Here is a 15,713-nt window from a genome sequence, read left to right as displayed (position 1 = left end):
GATGTGATATTCATCCTAAGCCATCCTGCTATTTGGTCACATAAGCAACTAATTGGTCTGTGAGGTGACACTTTGGGAAATTTTACTTTAATTTTATTTATAAGATTTATATACCGCCCGTCATCAGAAGATCTCAGAGCGCTTCACAAGATAAAAACACAAAACAGAAGCAACAAAACAGTATGGTGGCATAGCATGTGCAATGAACAGCGGTGTGGAAATCCTTGCTTTAGTTTTTTCCGTAATACCTTTTCAGCTTTCAATGTAATTCTTAATGCTTTTCATGCCTAGGTTTTCTTACGATGGACGGTGGAAGCAAAAGCTTCAGTCATCAGTGGACTTCCCATTGGAAAACCTTGACTTATCGCAATATGTTATTGGCCCAAAGAGTAACTTGAAGAGATATAACCTGTTTGCAGTATCTGTAAGTAATTTTGTGTAGCTATGAATCTTACCTGCCAGTTAATCTGTATATAACATCACCAGTTAAGCAACCGTGTGCAATGTAGTGTTGTTTATTAACATTTCCCCCTTGAAGGCTTTATTCTTTTCGGTTGCACTTGGGAGTAGTTTATGCCTTGATTTTTGAGTACTGGGAAGTATTCGGGCCAAATAACATTTTGTGGTCCCAATTTCATTCCTGTTCTGTCTAGAATCATTACGGAGGGCTGGATGGAGGACATTACACAGCCTACTGCAAAAATGCTGCCAAACAGCGATGGTTTAAGTTTGATGATCATGAAGTCTCGGACATCTCTGCATCCTCTGTGAAATCCTCAGCTGCTTATATCCTCCTTTACACTTCTTTTGAACAGCGAACCGCCGATATAGCCACATAAAGAAACATTTGAAGAATATTGGTGTCTTTTTTGTAAATGCATCCTATAATCTGAGCTGTGATGAATAAAAGGTCCGTTGCTGAAGATGATGTTTGCAGCGGTTTCTCAGCTGAGGTGTCTGTTAGTGCTATTGCTTAGTCCAAAAATTGTTAACTCTGCCGTTTAATAATATGGAACAATTAGTTTTGAAACCACTTATTTTTAGTAATGCTCCAAAATGATAAATCTAGCTTAGCCCTTTTTAAAAGTCATTAATATATGGGTTTAAAATGCCCCTGAACCCAACAATATCTTTTTTGTCTCCCACATTTATGCCTTTTCACACTAACCTTAAGCTTGATTCTACTGTGAATATCTTAGAATGATGTAAACAGGTAGGAATGTATGTGTACATATTGATTGCAGACTTGCACATGCGAAGTATGTATATAATAAAGGTATGTGGTCCTTTGAGAACCACTGGAACAGAAAAGGGGTTGCTTTTGTTTTGTCTAGAATATCTTCATTCTTACAGATAAGAGCACAGCTGTATTTTTTTGTTTGAGCTATGGCATTGATATCTGCACACCCTAAAATGTATATATTACAGAATTGATATTTTCCTTTTTAATAACTTATTGAAGCAATTATTTGAAAATACAATGGCCTGTTAAAGAACTTCTTTGCCTGTTTTGGACACTTGACAAGTTTGGATTTTCGGCTTTCCCTTACTCCTTGTGAAAATAATCCCATCTAGATCCCAAAGAGTGGTATTATGATGGAAGGGCAGGCAATGTTGCCCTGCGTGAGCCTTACACTGGGTACAACTTGAGTGGATGAAGGCAGTCACTGCCTGCTGTCATTAGCTCTCCTCCTGACAGGGCCATAATTGGTCCAGCTTATTAATAATAACTTGTTTTGAGTGTCTGTGCCCCCTTTTAAGGCTTGTGGGTCTGTGTCCCTGGGTCTCAAAGGTCTGCTACATATATGCATATGTATATAACCCATTTAAAAGTATATTTCATCTTGGATTCTGTAATAAGAATAAAAAACAACACTCCTTTAGACTCTGGCTGCCCAGGAAGACTTTATTTATCTAGCGGTTTGTTGCTTTCTCCAAAAGCTTACTGAAAATGAGTCCGTGTCTGGCACCTGTCTTTTTGCTGAAGGGAGAAGCTGTTCACAATCCCATTTTTAAATACCACGTTACAGCCTGAACGCAGGCATTAGGAAATGTGGTTCCTCTTCCTTAAGGATGACTCGAAACCTGGCCGGCCCGGGTCAGGAAACGTTTACTAACAGTACCACTGCATCCTATGTACACGATGGTTTTCAGTGCGTTTCCTAGCCATTTTGGTTTTTTACCGGCACAGAGAAAGTTTGACTGCTGTAAAACAGCAGATAAGCTGCAGACGTTTGCACAGAAGGGTCTGGGATCTCGCTGATCTGAGAGTCGTCAAAGTTGTACCAGCTTTGGGTGGGAGGGTGTTTGCAGTAGGCAGTGTAGTGGCCACCATCCAGATCTCCAAAATGGTTCTGCAACAATAATGGCAATAAATCAAAAGGTAACCAAAAGAGCATTTTGTTCATTCATTCCAAGGAGCTAAGCCTGGTAGGCATGGTTTCATGACTCCCACCCCTTTCCCCCTGCAACCAGCACATTGAGAAATTGTAATCTATGGTCACTTAGCAAGCAGGCCAGTAGCAATTTTGACCTGAGTCTCCCTGATCATAGACTAGAACGTGAGATGTGTTTTGAAGAGCCCAAAGCTCCCCGTTTCCCAGACAGTGTCATCACCTTCCTATCCCTCTCACCTTTTCTTACCATATCACTCTCCAGCTTTCAATTTCATTGTTCTGCATGGGACAATGACAATAAAGATATTGTATATCAATGTATTGATGCTTTTGAATTATGGTGCTGGAGAAGACTCTTGAGAGTCCCATGGACTGCAAGAAGATCAAACGTATCCATTCTTAAGGAAATCAGCCCTGAGAGCTCACTGGAAGGACAGATCCTGAAGCTGAGGCTCCAATACTTTGACCACCTCATGAGAAGAGAAGACCCTGATGTTGGGAAAGATGGAGGGCACAAGGAGAATGGGACAACAGAGGACAAGATGGTTGGACAGTGTTCGCGAAGCTACAAATATGAGTCTGACCAAACTGCGGGAAGCAGTGGAAGACAGGAGTGCCTGGCGTGCTCTGGTCCATGGGGTCACGAAGAGTCGGACACGACTAAACAACAACAACAACAATATTGTATATTGTATATTGTATATCGTATATCGATGTGATTCAGGAGTGTGTTGGACCAACAGACTTATATGCACTAGAATAGTCTTCTATGTCACTTACCACCACAGCAAATAAGCTGTATTTTGGGTTTTTCCGAAAGAGTGGATATATGTAAGAGGACAAATCCAGGTTATTTAACGGATAGTAGATGTCGGTTTTCAGTTTCTTTTTATAACTGCCTTGACAGTCAAACCTGAAAATAAACGATCATAATCAGAAATCACTTTCAAATAGTTTACCCAATTTACTTGGCAAATTATTCCCCCTTTCCCATCTGAAGCAACCGTTTCTTTGTGACCTGCACCACAGCCACCTGGAGAGCACATGAGATGCTGTAAATAAAAAGAACGGTACCTCTTTAGATGGAAGATAACTATTTTTGGCGCCTTCGCTATGCTGGCTCTCACAGCGGCATCTGTCTTTATCCCACAGCAGGAGCAGTTAATTTGGTTGTTCCAAGTCAAGATGTCTTGCTGAAAGAAGCATTCAAGGCATTCCTGGGCTCCCAAAAGGGGGATTGGGGGGGGGGGAAGAGGTGGAATTATTAGTCAACATGTCAACCCACTATAACTAACTTACCTGCAGACTTGTGCTTCTTCATAATTGCTGAAAAGCAGGAATCCTTCCATCGGCTCTGCCGAAAGACTAGCTCCATTAGGCTTTGTCACCTGGCAGCAGCCGTTCCATCAGGCTGCTTCAATAGGAGGTGGGAAGCTGGGTTGCTTCCACCAACTTGCATCACAAGCCAAGCTCGATCAGGCACCTCCTTGCCCTGAGCTGTTCCTATGCCACCTGGTCATTATGAGATCTACCATTTAAGATTTGGTACCTGAGTTTGCTTCTCCCCCACCGTCCCCTCCCTGTCCCTTTCCGCTTGTGCATCATGTTTTTCAGATTGCCGGTCAGGAGGCAGGGACTGTCTTGTGTTAACGGATTGATTGTGAGTCACTCTTGCTGAAGAGAGGCGTACAAATTATCTAACTTGTGAAGGTTAGCTACCCAAAGGTTAGCTACCCATCACTGCAGTGAGAGAGACCTTCTACCTGCGATCAACATCTCAGGACAAGCATGACCCATAGTCATGTTCCCGTTTACCATGTAAGAACGCATAGGAAGAACACATAGGAACATAGCTGTCAAGTGTCCCTTATTTGAAGGGACAGTCCCTTATTCCAGGGCCATGTCCCGCTGCTGTCCCTTATTGATGGATGTCCCTTAAATTTCAAAGGAAGCAGCTCCTCTCCCTCCCTCCCTGCCGGCCAGGGAGGAGGGAGTCTCCAACTGTGTTGCTTGGCTGTGTTGCTCACCCAATAAGAAGTCTAAGAACGACTGGGGGGTGGCGCTTGCATGCCTTGTGTGTGGCTAGTTAATGCAAGCTGAGGGGGGGTTTGAATGCTGGATGCCATTTTGTTGCACGTGCTGCTGCAAACTTTGCAGTGCAAAGCCAGGCCGGGGAGCCATCTTAAGTTGAGGCTGCATAGGCCTTGTGGTGCATGTGATTCAGATTCTATTCAGTTGAACCTCTGGTTACAAAGTTGGTTGGACAGTGTTCTCGAAGCTACCAGCATGAGTTTGACCAGACTGCAGGAGGACAGGAAGACTGGAGTGCCTGGAACAGGTGAGGCTGCAGGTCCTTTATTTTGGCTGCTGGCCCCTTATTTTCAAACCTGCAAGTTGACAGCTATGCATAGGAAACTGCCTTATACAGTCATACCTCGGGTTACAGACGCTTCAGGTTGCGTTTTTTTGGGTTACGGACGCACCAAAACCCAGAAGTACCGGAACAGGTTACTTCCGGGTTTCGGCGGTTGTGCATGCGCAGAAGCGCTAAATCGTGCTTTGCGCATGCGCATGCGCAGAAGCACCGAATTGCAACCTGTGTCTGCACAGATGTGGCGCTGCGGGTTGCGAACGTACCTCCCGCACGGATCACGTTCGCAACCCAAACGTCCACTGTACTGAGTCAGACCATTGGTACATTGCCTACACCAAAGTTTCCCAAGCTTGGGTCTCCAACTGTTTTTTGGGGGGACTACAATTCCCATCATTCCTGACCACTGGTCGTGCTAGCTAGGGATGATAGGAGTTGTAATCCCCAAACAGCTGAAGACCCAAGTCTGGGAAACCCTGGTCTACACTAACCAGCAGCATCTCTCCAGGATTTCAACCCTACCTGCAGATGCCTAGGATTAAATCTGGGACCTTCTGCTTGCAAGGCAGATAGATTCTCTACACTATGGACCGATGGGCTTGCATTCTGACAAGTGGAGGTTGGCTGTTTCCAGCCCTGCAGGCAAGTTGCCTAAAGAGGGTTAAAATCAACATTGCAGCAACAATTTAAGCTGGGCTTAAACTCGGGCAGCTTTGCTCAGCAAGGGAGAAACTAATACCTCTAGCGAGCATTCAGTTTCGTAAGGGATGGGAAGAGATAATACGGTGAAGATCTCGTTTTTGTAGGTTGTCGTTTGGCATTCCAAACACATGATGTCATAACTGAGATGTCCTTCAAAAAGCCGGGTGATTATGGAGGACTCGCCGACGCTGCCCCTGGATTCCCAAGCAGACGATGAGGTCCCCTGGTTTCTTCTCCTACTTGTCTGCAAGGGAAGAGATGTGCCGTGTCACAGACGATATTTCCACACTCCCGCTTGCTATTGTAACTAAAAGTCTTCTTCAAAATCATCCTCGGTCACAGCAAGAAATTGCCATTAAAAGCATAACAATCCCATTCGGATTCCGTATCAGAGTCTCAGGGCTAGGCCTCGATTCCTTTATTTCAGGGGTTTTTTAATGATGGCTCAGATTTTTCCCCATATGCATTTAAAACAAGTGCTTGGCTGCCAGTAATTACTCCCTCCAATCTCCTCTACCATTTCCTATATGCATAAAGTCTCCACTATAAATTTGCTCATTGAAGTCTCAGCTGGAAAGGAATGATTTATTGCTAAGCTTCTGGCTGCATCACAAAATAATGGAGTATAGATTGCTGTATTGTTTTTCCTCTTTAAGGGAAGGAAATTATTTGGCGTTACATAAGGAGGCCATAGGAGCCTGGGCTATGGGGTAGTCCCTCCCAACATTTAATTCCTGGCTCGTTACAGATTATGACTTTGCTACTCTTTTTAATTGATTATAATTTTTTTATTTATTTATTTGTAAAAGATGAGTGAAGAGCCAATGTGGCATAAATAAAATAAACTATTGACTATTGCTTTATTGAATAGTAGGTGCTTAATTTAAGTCTTTCTTACTATGACTTATATTGGATCAGATTGTTATAAGATGTGTGATCTTCGTTGTATTTCTGTTGTTTCTTCAACTTGTGTGTATAGGCAGTACGGGTTAACTCGCAAGTTACGTACATTCAACTTGTGTGCATTCAGCTTTATGCCCTTGGCAAAACAATTAAAAATTAAAAATGGGGTGGAGAAAAAAATTATTTGGCAATCCCACCCATCACTGAACCTAATGTGTTTTGACTATACACAATTTTGGCTTTACACACTATCCCCAAAATGCAACCCCAGTGTAATCTGAGAGTCAGATGTATACAAATTAAAAGTGCAATGAGCTGAAAAATTGTTGTGTCCACAAACCAGGCTTGCAATCCAAGGATTGAATGTGGATAATCATATTCATCTATATCAGAGGAAACAGGCAAACTCTGGGTTGCAAAAAAAAAACACCCCACTCCGGAAGTAAATATGGAAATTGTGCGTGAGGGGGAAGCTCAGGGCTCCCCAGACCTCATCCAAAGCATCCCAGATCATAGTTTACCCAGTGAAACATTCACACACGCTTACGTAACACTTGACTAAGAGCATTTAGTGTCTCATAGCTGTTACACTTGAAAAGGATGGTATTGGAGGGGGTGATTTGCAGACAAGCACACACAGAGCAGCATTTGTGAACCAGCTCTAAAGGAAGTACAAGACAAACTGCTGAAATCAAAAATACTATTCCCACCGTCTTAATCTGACTGTGGAACTCATTGCCACAAGGTGTTGCAAACGATGAGAATTCAGTGGACAGCTAGAGTGGAAAGTTATAAAGACAGAGAGGAATTCAACGTAGCACTCTGGCAATCGTTCTGTCGGTGCAAGCTTTTCACATTGCCAGGTGGAACGATCTCCTTTCCCCCATGTGATGTTCTGGGGATTTTCCTGACTCGCCAGAGCCGATTTTAAGGGGTGCAAGTGGAGTGAAAGGGGGAAAGCCCTAGTTGGCTTGTGGAAGTCCTTGCACAGGCTTCGGTGCTAGTGGGGCTGGTTAATTGAATCCCACTCCATGACTCACCTTCTTGAGAGCTTCATGCAGCTCATTCAAGACATAAATCAGAAACTCCTGGGCATCCTGCTGGGTCTTCTTGATGAAAGCTGGGTATCGCTCACCAATGACCAATCGGAAGACCTCTGGGGACACGCAGTCAAAGTCCCCCAGCCACATATCATTCATCAAATAAGCAAAAGCAGTCGCTATCTCTCCATCCTCCCTTAAGAGATTAACAGGGCAGTGCAGGATAATTTTGAACAAGATAATCATCCATCATGGTTAACACTGGAAAAAGCACGATCCCCAATGGCTCTTAGAATTCTGTGGGCAACCCAACGGCTCAAAGCGTCTTAGCAAAACGTGTACACTTCACTTGCTACACTGAGTAAAGCTTGAAGTCTATGCAGCCTTTGCCTTTGGGAAATCCGCTCCACTTCCCCAGTGGGCAGGAGTTGCGGTGGACCACGTGGCCACCTACTCCCCACCGGGGGGGGGGACTTTGTCCCCCGCTGCCTGGGGGGATCCCGGCCACGTCAGAGCTCGGCCAGCCAATCTGTTGGCTGGGGGGCGTGGCCGGGACCGTTTAAACGGAGGAGTGAGTCAGAGGACTTCCTCTTTGGCTCGCTTCCTCAATCACCTGCCCTCTCTCCCTATTTTGCAGGTTAGGCAATGGCCTTGCTATGGACTTCGGTTGGTCGCCTTGGTTGTCCGAGGGGCCTGGTAGGAATTTTCCCACTTGGCAAATTGGCATTGGCCACTTGGTTTTCGCCTACTACGTAGCAATCGTCACAACTTTGTTAGGGTTGCGGTTAGGCATTGTTTGACCTTGTGTGGGGGAGCGAGGTGTGGCCATCACCTGCCCCTCCATGCTTAAGGGTATTCCGTTAAAGGAATCCAGGGGTGTTGATCTAGTCCGAAGCCCGGCTGGGGGGCTAGGGCCTTGACACGACCCCGACGGGAACACCAGGGGGAGCTTGAGATGGTTCGCATCGACAGGGCTCCCCCTACTGGTGGCTTACCCTTACAGGACTTCCTGCACAATGGGCAGGAGTCAGCTATAGTCAGGTCCAAACAATGCCTAAGCCAATACCGCTCACATTCTGTAATTCAATAAAGTTGTGGCCAAAATTTGCCCAATAACATAAACCTAATATCTGTGTCCTTGCATGAGTTATTTCCAACGAGGGGGTGGCTGCGGGGTCTCGACCACCAAGTAGCTCCCCATGATCAGCCTCTGTCTATTGTTTGCTAGATTGAGGAAATGTCTTTTTCGTTATTGCTTTTAAGCTGTGCAAAGCCGCCTTTTGCTCTGCCCCTCCCCTTTTTGACCTATTGAAGCCCAAGCTGAAAAGTAAACATAACCTACAATGAGATTTGCAGGTAGAAAACCAGCAAGGAGACAGTCTCCGGTGCAGAATGTCATATGTACATCTATCTGCCTGCTGGATAAAAGTGAGGGGTATGTGCTAGGAGCTTTTCCTGAGGGAAGTGGCAGGGCAAATGGAAGTATCAATGAGCCTTCAGAGAGGTATCAAAGATATTTGGAGGAGACACACTACGCGTACAAACGTGAGCAGAGGAGGGCAACCAAGATGATCAAGGGTCCGGAAACCAAGCCTTTTGAGGAATGGTTGAAGGAATTTGGTATGTTTAGCCTGTGATAGAGGAGACTGAGAGGAGATAGGATAGCTATCTTCAAATTGTGGGATGTAAGAATCAGGTGCAGTCAAACACAACATTGCTAGAGTAGACACGAAGGTTGTCTCAGTCCTCCAGCCAGAACTTCCTGCTTTCCAGGACTGAGACAAAACTTCCTATGTGTAACTTGAGATGGGCGTGGCCTCTCCTGAAGTAGAAAGAACCAGAACCACAGGCTGGCTAGCTACCATCTTGTCTCTCTTGCCTCTATTGATGCCATCTTAACAACAGCACTACTAAGATGCACCCTTGGCACCAGGCCAAGAGAAGAAAAGGGGGGCTTTCTCCCATAAGGAGATAGTCACCACATTTAAACTATGTTCTAACCTTTTTAGTCTGCCTTCTGGGAACCTTTTGTGTGAACAGATGATTACTTGTGAATCAACATTTTATACTTTACAGAAGACTGTGTAGAGTCTTATTTTAGGAGGGATTCAACGGGGAAAATGCCAGGAAATATTTACAGAGACTCTAATGAGTCTGAGGAAGCTATCTGCTGTGTGTATGTTTAAAAAAAGGGGGGAATGTTAACTCTGCTGATTTTGTTGAACTTGTAAAGACAAGTTGGGATAGGATATCTTAGACAATATATCCTCCCCTGCGTCCCTAAACATTCCCACACAAATATCTCAAGGGCTGTCACATGAAAGAGGGAACAAGCTTGTTTTCTCCTGCTCTGGAGGGTGGGATTCGAACCAATGGATTCAAGTTACAAGAAAGGAGATTCTGACGAAACATCAGGAAGAGCTGTTTGAAAGTGGAACGGACTCCCTCAGGAGGTTGTAGACAGACTCTCCTTCCTTGGAGGTTTATAAGCAGAGGTTGGATGGCCGTCTGTCATGGATGCTTTAGCTGAGATTCCTGCATTGCCTGGGTATTGGTACTTGGTGAGCCTTGGGGTCCCTTCAAACTCTACAGTTTTATGTTATACCAACGGTAGAAGCTTCTGAGCCAAAATAGGTGAGCTGGGGCGCTTGTTCTTAGGAGGAGAGGGCAGATCTAGCAGGCAGAACAGAAACCTGGTGAAATGGGAGGAGTCATTGGGGCACGGTTACTTTTGCACATAAACTCTCCTACAGAGGAGAGTTATAGGGACACCACCAGGGAAGGGTGGTGTCACTCTGTATATCAGTGAGGACTTAGGACATGGGTAGGCAAACTAAGGCCTGGAGGCCGGATCCAGCCCAATCACCTTCTAAATCTGGTCTGCATATGGTCCGGGAATCAGCGTGTTTTTACATGAGTAGAATGTGTGCTTTTTTAAAAAAAGCATCTCTGGGTTATTTGTGTGGCATAGGAATTTGTTCATATTTTTTCCCTATAGTCTGGCCCCCCACAAGGTCTGAGGGACAGTGGACCGGCCCCCTGCTGAAAAGGTTTGCTGACCCCTGACTTAGGATTCCAACAGGCTAGAAATCCTCCAAGGGCAAGGCTCCTCCACAGGACGGCCCCCAATAATACTTCAGTACTGGGGACATACTCGTGTCCCCCCTGACTAAAACGCCCAGGTCGATACTGAAATAAAGTAAGGAATCAATGAGGCATCTCTAGGAGGAAGTGCTGTAGCGATGGGCTTCCCCCTAATCCCCAGAGTGGAAGTGGGTCAGAAAGGAGGGTGCTCTCCGGGGACACCTTGCCAACAAGCGCCTTCAATCCCGGAGCCAGTCCAGGCTCTGATCTTTGGACAACCAAAATTAAGCAGAGTAAGGCCATTAACTTACTTGTTTAGTGATGCTGTATACCTTCCAGAGAGGAAATATTCCACCAGCGGGGAAACACTGCAGAGGCACTGTATGACAGCATTCATGTAGCAGGTGTTGCCCAAGTTCCGTAGACCAGTTAGTCCTTGGTATTGGGGGTTTGTCTCGTCGTCGGATCTGTCCATTGCCTCGTCCGAACTCTCCAAGGGAAGGGCACCCTTGCTGTATTCCCAAAGCCAAACTATAGTCAAACAAGTCTCGTTCACATTGCGACGAAAGCAAAGACTTTACATTTATCAAGTGCATTCAGACATTGCTTTCCATATATACCCGACTATGTCTCTGTGCTGTACATTGTCTCCCTGTTAATTTAACTTATACAGTGGTACCTCAGGTTAAGTACTTAATTCGTTCCAGAGGTCTGTTCTTAACCTGAAACTGTTCTTAATATGAAGCACCACTTTAGCTAATGGGGCCTCCTACTACTGCTGCACCGCTGGAGCACGATTTCTGTTCTCATCCTGAAGCAAAGTTCTTAACCTGAAGCACTATTTCTGGATTAGCAGAGTCTGTAACCTGAAGCGTATGTAACCTGAAGCGTATGTAACCTGAGGTACCACTGTATGCAGAATTCATCATGCGAAAGGCTGGAGGGTAAAATATGGTTTGAAGCTCAACATCAAAAAAACTAAGATCATGGTCACTGGGCCCATCACCTCCTGGCAAATAGAAGGGGAAGAAATGGAGGCAGTGAAAGATTTTACTTTCTTGGGCTCCATGATCACTGCAGATGGTGACAGCAGTCACGAAATTAAAAGACGACTGCTTTTGGGAGAAAAGCTATGACAAACCTAGACAGCATCTTAAAAAGCAGAGACATCACCTTGCCAACAAAGGTCCGTATAGTTAAGGCTATGGTTTTCCCAGTAGTGATGTATGGAAGTGAGAGCTGGACCATCAAGAAGGCTGATCGCCAAGAAGAATTGATGCTTTTGAATTATGGTGCTGGAGGAGACTCTTGAGAGTCCCATGGACTGCAAGAAGATCAAACCTCTCCATTCTGAAGGAAATCAGCCCTGAGTGCTCACTGGAAGGACAGATCCTGAAGCTGAGGCTCCAATACTTTGGCCACCTCATGAGAAGAGATGACTCCCTGGAAAAGACCCTGATGTTGGGAAAGATGGAGGGGACAAGGAGAGGGGGACAGCAGAGGACGAGATGGTTGGACAGTGTTCTCAAAGCTACAAACATGAGTCTGACCAAACTGCGGGAGGCAGTGGAAGACAGGAGTGCCTGGCGTGCTCTGGTCCATGTGGTCACGAAGAGTCGGACACAACTAAACGACTAAAGAACAACAACAACTGTTTGGTCAGATTGTACACCCTCTGGAATGGTGTCAGTTGTCAGGATATCCCTGAGTATATGCCCAGCAAAACACAAGAACATGATCTTCACAGACGATGCTCATTTTTGACGGACTGTTCAACCAGCAAAGCACTGGGTGGGGAAATTAGTTGGAAATAGGCTTGGTCCACATCTCAAAGGTCAATTTTAGAGTCTTTCCAGCACCATGAGGAAATATTTCATGTCCAAGCAAACTTTCTAGATAAGAAATAGGGAAACAATTTTCCTGCCTTCATGCTTATTTGCTGGTCACAACACTCAGTTCTCCAAGGAACGGAGAAAATGCAGGGATTTCTCCCCAGTCACTAGATGGTAATTAATTAGCAATTGGTTTGTATAAAACAGAAACTCACAGTAGATGGTATATATTGAAGTTGTCAGGCATCTTTGTTGACCTAGAAGCCATTTGCAGGCTTGCAAGAAGACCAAGTGGTGCTCTCAATGGAGTTGGGTTGGTGGCCCCTTCACCACCCCTTTTTCATTTTGACACTTGGATGGTCTGCTTCCTTGTGCAATCACCTTGCTTCATCTTACGCCTGTTCAGAGGACCCAAAATACATGGGCTTATCCTGATGACTCTTTGCACTGCTCTCCAGTGTTCCAAAACGGATTCTTCCAGCATCATAAATGCACGCTCCCTTGTTGCTAGGGGATGGTGTTGGGGACTTTCCTAACAAGATAGAAGGGCCAAGCGGTTCTAGAACCATCAACTTCTTCAGAGAGGACTCTAGTCAGTTGCCTTCCAAGGATGAGTCAGCTCCTGCAGGATGCCTGGGCAACAGATTTTATTAATGAAGTTGTTTGGGGTTGTGAGATCCTTCTAATTCCTCATGATGCTCAGGTGTGACAGCACAGGGCCACAGCCAACCTCTCCCATAGCCAAGTTGGATTTAGCTCAGGGTGGATAAAAATCAATGGTTTTTTAAAAATAATAATAAAAAAAATCAGATTTTTAAAATTTAAATCTTTTTTTATTTAAATTGGATTTTTAAAATAAAATGCTTTTGGAGGAAGAATCTTTCTAAAGATAGTTTTCTATTTAAGTTACATTATAGTCCAAAGGCTATCCAACAGGAAATAAGGATTTGTTTTTAAGTTTTTCATGTGTGCTAAAAGTCAGTCTAAGCTTCTTATTTTTTAATGTTTAACCACACCAGTTAACAAGCATGGATACATATGCTATAATGTTGTTGTTTTAGTTAAATAAATTGTTTAAATTGTTATTAAGGAAATTATTGTTTCTCTATTTCTAATAAAGTGCAGCAGAAACGTCCTCCAAATATAAACAGTTAACTTATTAAACCTCACAATAATTTCATAATTATCTATGTATTTCTAACAGTATAACCAAATCAGTAATTTTTAATATAACTGTAAAAACTACTCTGAAAATTTATTATTCCAAAAATGAAATCTGCATCTGGTTGTAAATATTAAGATTATACCAGCAAGAATGAGTCTTTCTGTTAAAAAATTGATTGAAATCAAGTCTTACTTACTAGTGATTTAAATTCATTTGATTGAAATTATATCCACCCTGGTCTAGATTCCTGACTTGGTGTAAGCTCTCTTCCTAGACAGTTATTTCTTCCTTGAATTCACTTTTATGCAGGAATGCAGGCATCTAACAGACCTCAAGAGATACCTGCAAGCCACTCTCCCAAGTTCCTTGATGAGCAGAAACAGGTTTTTCCAACTGACCAGACAATTAACAGCCTACCTTTTTCCTGTGCCTTTAAGAGCAGATTGATCAACAATTATCAGGTGCAGTATGGAGATCAGCAGGAGCAAATCTGAAGGCTGTTAAAGGCAGAGGAGCAGGTTAAAAACAGGCAAACAAAAACTATATACCCTTGAACTCATTATTCCCACCCTACAAAGAGATCCAATAGGTAATAGTTGCAGATGTTCAAGGAAGACACAAGGACAAGAACCGGTTTAAAGTTGAAAACTCTAAATCATCTGGTGAAATTTGTCACACCCAAGCTCAGTCTGTCTGCTTTGTTGCTTGACTGAATACTACAAATCACTCCTGGCCATTGGCTAGGTTGGCAGATGTTGATGGAAGCTGGGAGTCCAAAATCGGGGTGAGGTGCTGCAAACCAGGACCCCTCACTAGTTTAAACGTTTACCTCTTTATTATATGCTGGAAGAGAAACTAATCTGGAATGGAAAACAAACAATAAAGCAGACTTCCTCAACCTTGGCCCTCCAGATGTTTTTGGCCTACAACTCCTATAATCCCTAGCTAGCAGGACCATTGGTCAGGGATGATGGGAATTGTAGTCTCAAAACATCTAGAGGGCCGAGGTTGAGGAAGCCTGCAACAGAGAAACAGAAGTATTACAGTTGAGGAGATCCAGAGTTTTGATGCTCAAAAGGGAGGGGTCTCTTTAAAAATTGAAACGGGGAGGAAAAGCAGGAAAAGAATAGGCTGAGATAACATTTATGGGAATGTAGAACTGGTGTATTTCCATCAAAATTACAATAAAACAAAATGACATCTACGCCATATCCTTTCTATCTTTTTTGTAGGCATAGTCTTCTTTGGCTAAACCATAGTAGTTGTGAATGGAATTGCAACCATATGCTCATTTAGGATTAAGCTCCGCTGCAGATCAAGCAGTTGGCTAAGCCCAAGAACACAGGAGATGACAAAAATATAGGCAGAAAGAGATTGTGTCTTTGAAAAGAAGTCCATGAAAGAAAGTTAAAAGAATCACAATAATAAATGATCGCGAAAAAGAACAGCACCAATATCTGGCAAGGTCTCCTCCCAGGTCATAAATTCCAGAGTGCACTGAAGGTGCTTCGAAGAGAAGATTATTTTGGTAGAGTATTGGTTACATTATCATAGAATCATAGAAACGTAGTTGGGACCCCGAGGCTCACCAAGTCCCAATACCCAGGCAGTGCAGGAATCTCAGTTAAAGCATCCATGACAGACGGCCATCCAATCTCTGCTTATAAACCTCCAAGGAAGGAGAGTCCACAACCTCCCGAGGGAGACCGTTCCACTTTCAAACAGCTCTTACTGTCAGAACGTTCTTCCTGATGTTTCAGAATCTCCTTTCTTGTAACTTGAATCCATTGGTTTGAGCCCACCCTCCAGAGCAGAAGAAAACAAGCTTGTTCCCTCTTCCATGTGACAGCCCTTGAGATACAGTGGTACCTCGCAAGACGAAAGAGTTTTCCGTTTTTTGAGTCGTTCCGCAAGACAAATTTCCCTATGGGCTTGCTTCGCAAGACAAAACGTCTTGCGAGTTCTTGCGAGTTTGTTTCCTCTTTCTTAAAGCCGCTAAGCCGTTAATAGCCGCTAAGCCGCTAATAGCCGTGCTTCGCAAGACGAAAAGACTTGCGGAACGGATTAATTTCGTCTTGCGAGGCACCACTGTATTTGAAGATAGCGATCCTATCTCCTCTCAGTCTCCACTTTCCCAGGCTAAACATAGCAAATTCCTTCAACAATTCGTCATACAGCTTGGTTTACAGATCCTTGATCATCCTCCTCTGCACACATTCC

General features: G+C 44.1%; 2 protein-coding genes across 4 annotated transcripts in view; one reads left to right on the top strand and one right to left on the bottom strand.

Moving 5' to 3' along the window:
* USP8 (ubiquitin specific peptidase 8) overlaps positions 1-1,311 on the top strand; it is a 32,914-nt gene extending 31,603 nt beyond the window's left edge. For all 3 annotated transcript variants that reach the window (XM_081169992.1, XM_081169991.1, XM_081169993.1), the window contains 2 exons: positions 292-424; positions 654-1,311. In XM_081169992.1, the coding sequence (XP_081026118.1) occupies positions 292-424; positions 654-839 (319 nt within the window). In that variant the 3' untranslated portion in view covers positions 840-1,311. The remainder of the gene's footprint in view (positions 1-291; positions 425-653) is intronic.
* Positions 1,312-1,879: 568 nt separating this feature from the next.
* USP50 (ubiquitin specific peptidase 50) lies at positions 1,880-12,810 on the bottom strand. The gene is made up of 7 exons (XM_081170084.1): positions 12,544-12,810; positions 10,808-11,008; positions 7,413-7,608; positions 5,507-5,713; positions 3,471-3,613; positions 3,177-3,309; positions 1,880-2,354 (listed from the first exon to the last, which is right to left on the bottom strand). The coding sequence occupies exons 1-7, from the start codon at positions 12,594-12,596 to the stop codon at positions 2,163-2,165; spliced, it is 1,125 nt and encodes a 374-aa protein (XP_081026210.1). The 5' UTR covers positions 12,597-12,810; the 3' UTR covers positions 1,880-2,162.
* Between the last annotated feature and the right edge of the window lie 2,903 nt (positions 12,811-15,713).

Source organism: Podarcis bocagei (genome assembly GCF_964188305.1).
Source record: "Podarcis bocagei genome assembly, chromosome: 14".
NCBI lineage: Eukaryota > Metazoa > Chordata > Lepidosauria > Squamata > Lacertidae > Podarcis > Podarcis bocagei.
Note: the sequence above shows the minus strand (reverse complement) of the source record. Positions and strands in the feature narration are given on the sequence as shown.

What these genes read in the sequence shown, in the direction of transcription:
- USP50 (XM_081170084.1), bottom strand. Translation starts at nt 12,596, where the DNA reads ATGGCTTCTAGGTCAACAAAGATGCCTGACAACTTCAATATATACCAT. An exon ending in TGCATGAAGCTCTCAAGAAG is followed by an intron (nt 5,714 to 7,412) that starts GTGAGTCATGGA and finishes CTTCCCTTGCAG; the next exon opens with ACAAGTAGGAGAAGAAACCA. An exon ending in GTTATCTTCCATCTAAAGAG is followed by an intron (nt 3,310 to 3,470) that starts GTACCGTTCTTT and finishes GTTTATTTTCAG; the next exon opens with GTTTGACTGTCAAGGCAGTT.